A 2,535-nucleotide genomic window follows, 5' to 3' on the forward strand; every position below is an offset into this window, starting at 1 on the left:
ATATATATATATATATATATATATATATATATGCATGTATATATGTAATTATACGTAATAATACGTAATTAGCGGAACTTCGAAACAGACATATTTCTACTGATTAAAATTATTAATTGGTTGTATTAGACAACACAAATGACTTGAAACAATTTCAGAATTGCCACCAGAATCATAGCTGTTGACGTCGGTCTGGATTTTCGAAATTTGAAATCTGCACCAATTTCCAGAAATCCGGAAGTAAATTGTTCGATAAAGTTCCAAGGAACCGTGTATCAATTGTTTTGGAAACCTTGCTTGTATTAACAAATGTGAAGAACATTAATTGCATTCGCTCAAACACGTGTATGTTGTTATTTATAATGTCTATAAGTTGATAGTATTTTCTTTTAAACTGATATTGTTGATAACACTGTGTGTATGATACATATAAAGTGTGTATATACCTAATATATATATAACCGATTCATCTACTTATTGGTAACCAAAAGGTATCTCACTTCTGCCAAGGTGATTTTGTTGCACAACACACACACACACACACACACATATATTTATGTGGTCCTGTTTCTAAAATTGCATGATATATTGTAGAGACCACAACTCGTGTTATGTATTAAAAACTATATGTATGTAATTCGTGAATTATGCCACGCACCACAAAATTATATGTTGGCAACTTGCCCAAGGGCAGCAGTGAGAGATCAGTATGGGACCTCTTCGCCAAGTATGGTGAAGTCGTGGAATGTGACATTATCAAAGACTTTGGATTCGTCCACTTTACTGAAAGCACAGATGCTATGAAAGCTGTTGAAAATCTAAACAATAAAGACTGGAATGGCTCAACCCTCAAGGTACAACCGTCCCACAGTAAAGTACACGCCAAACCCGGAATGGGCAACCGTGGTGAATGCATTCGATGTGGTAAAACTGGGCACTTATGTAGGGATTGCCCTTCAGTTCGTGCTCGAGATTTCAGAAGTGGAGATTTACATGAAAAAACGTGCACCACTTTAAGTAATATTTCTAAAGAAATTAATGCTATGAATGGAAGTATTGATGGTCTTTACTCATTTCTAAGTAGATATCGCGAGAACAGTTACAAGGAATCTCCTGGGAATAACTACTCTCAAACAAATCCCGTTCAGGATTGGCTTGGAAAGAATGCTGATGGTGACCGAAACAGGCGCCAGAACCACAGCAACAACGATAACTTCAACAGTAACAAACAGAGACCTTATTCCAACAACTACCCACCACCATCTATGACTGCAAGTCGTTTCCGACACCAACCATATCCTACAGCCAGCGAGAGACGGTCTGCATCATCTTCATCATCATCGATGTCTGACAGTAAGCACCGACTCCCATCATTGTCATCCTCACATTCACTCTTGTCTTCTCGCCCAGGTAGTAACAGCAATAACCGTGATATGAACCCCTTTTTCCGACCACCACCTGAATATTATGAACATCTGAGGAGGAAGACAGTTGGCAACTCACATTTTGCTCGATCTCGTGAACATTAACAACAAACAGTATTTTATATAAATTTGTATATGCTAAGAAAAGTGATATGTTTTAAATCCTTCATCATTGAACTCGCTCATGGACAAAGTTTTACAATTTCAAAGTGGATTTGAGTCGGGAGGAAGTAATTATAACTGAAAAACTAAAAAAAAAAACCTGCGAAGGAAATAATCAAAATATTTCAAAATGAATATCATTGCTTTAGAATGTGTAATGCATGTTTTAATTTCTTTTTCTTTTCTTAGCAAATCTATTTTAAGAATTTAGAGATCTTAAATGACCCAACTTCTTGATATCTAGAATCCTACTTAGCAATTTGAATTTTATACAAGTTAACAAAGTCTAATAGATTTATTCAGTATTGAACATTTTTCTTTTTACCTTTTAGGCAAGTGTCACACTGGCCTGACCATTTATTATGAGGTTATTCCCTTCTAAAACTGGCACAAATGATAACAATTGCTACAACTATCCTATCCATTCTAGCATTGAAGAATTGATCTGAATGAAAATGGTGAGTGATTTTGAGGAGTGGGTGTGAGAGTGTTTCTTTGACATGGGCGAGCATAAATAATTATTTAAATTAAATTATGACAACCTGTTTCCTATGGCTAGTACAGGTGACATATTAACTATATGTGAATGTAATTAAATAACATTGGTGCTTTATGTATGTATCTATATATGTCAACATGTGTGTGTATATATGTCTATATATATGCACACATGCATAAATTCATACTCTCAGTACAATGGTTGTGAACTGAAGATGTTGGGCTTTTGACCACATGATGATCATAAGCTGTTACTGTCATTGTATTGTTTCTGAGCAAGGCACCTAACTCTAGTTTTTCTAGTTTGTCAGGTTAAACAAAATGCAGGTCCCATATTCAACTTCACAATAAATGAGTGGTTAGCAGTAAAATGGACATCAAATTATGAATTTTTTTTTTATCCAAGAAATAAGCCATCCCACCCAAAGCTTATATATATATATATATATAT

General features: G+C 34.9%; 1 protein-coding gene across 1 annotated transcript; it reads left to right on the forward strand.

Annotated features, from left to right (window-relative positions):
- The first annotated feature begins 35 nt into the window (after positions 1 to 35).
- On the forward strand, positions 36 to 2,520 carry LOC106872684 (RNA-binding protein lark). Its single transcript, XM_014919758.2, has one exon. It carries the CDS (start codon positions 648 to 650, stop codon positions 1,527 to 1,529), a length of 882 nt encoding a protein of 293 aa, XP_014775244.1. The 5' UTR covers positions 36 to 647; the 3' UTR covers positions 1,530 to 2,520.
- The last annotated feature ends 15 nt before the right edge of the window (positions 2,521 to 2,535 follow it).

The sequence above is a fragment of the Octopus bimaculoides genome, chromosome 12, assembly GCF_001194135.2.
Source record: "Octopus bimaculoides isolate UCB-OBI-ISO-001 chromosome 12, ASM119413v2, whole genome shotgun sequence".
Taxonomy (NCBI): Eukaryota; Metazoa; Mollusca; class Cephalopoda; order Octopoda; family Octopodidae; genus Octopus; species Octopus bimaculoides.

Excerpts from the sequence above, each read along its gene's own strand:
- LOC106872684 (XM_014919758.2), top strand. The coding sequence starts at position 648 with ATGCCACGCACCACAAAATTATATGTTGGCAACTTGCCCAAGGGCAGC.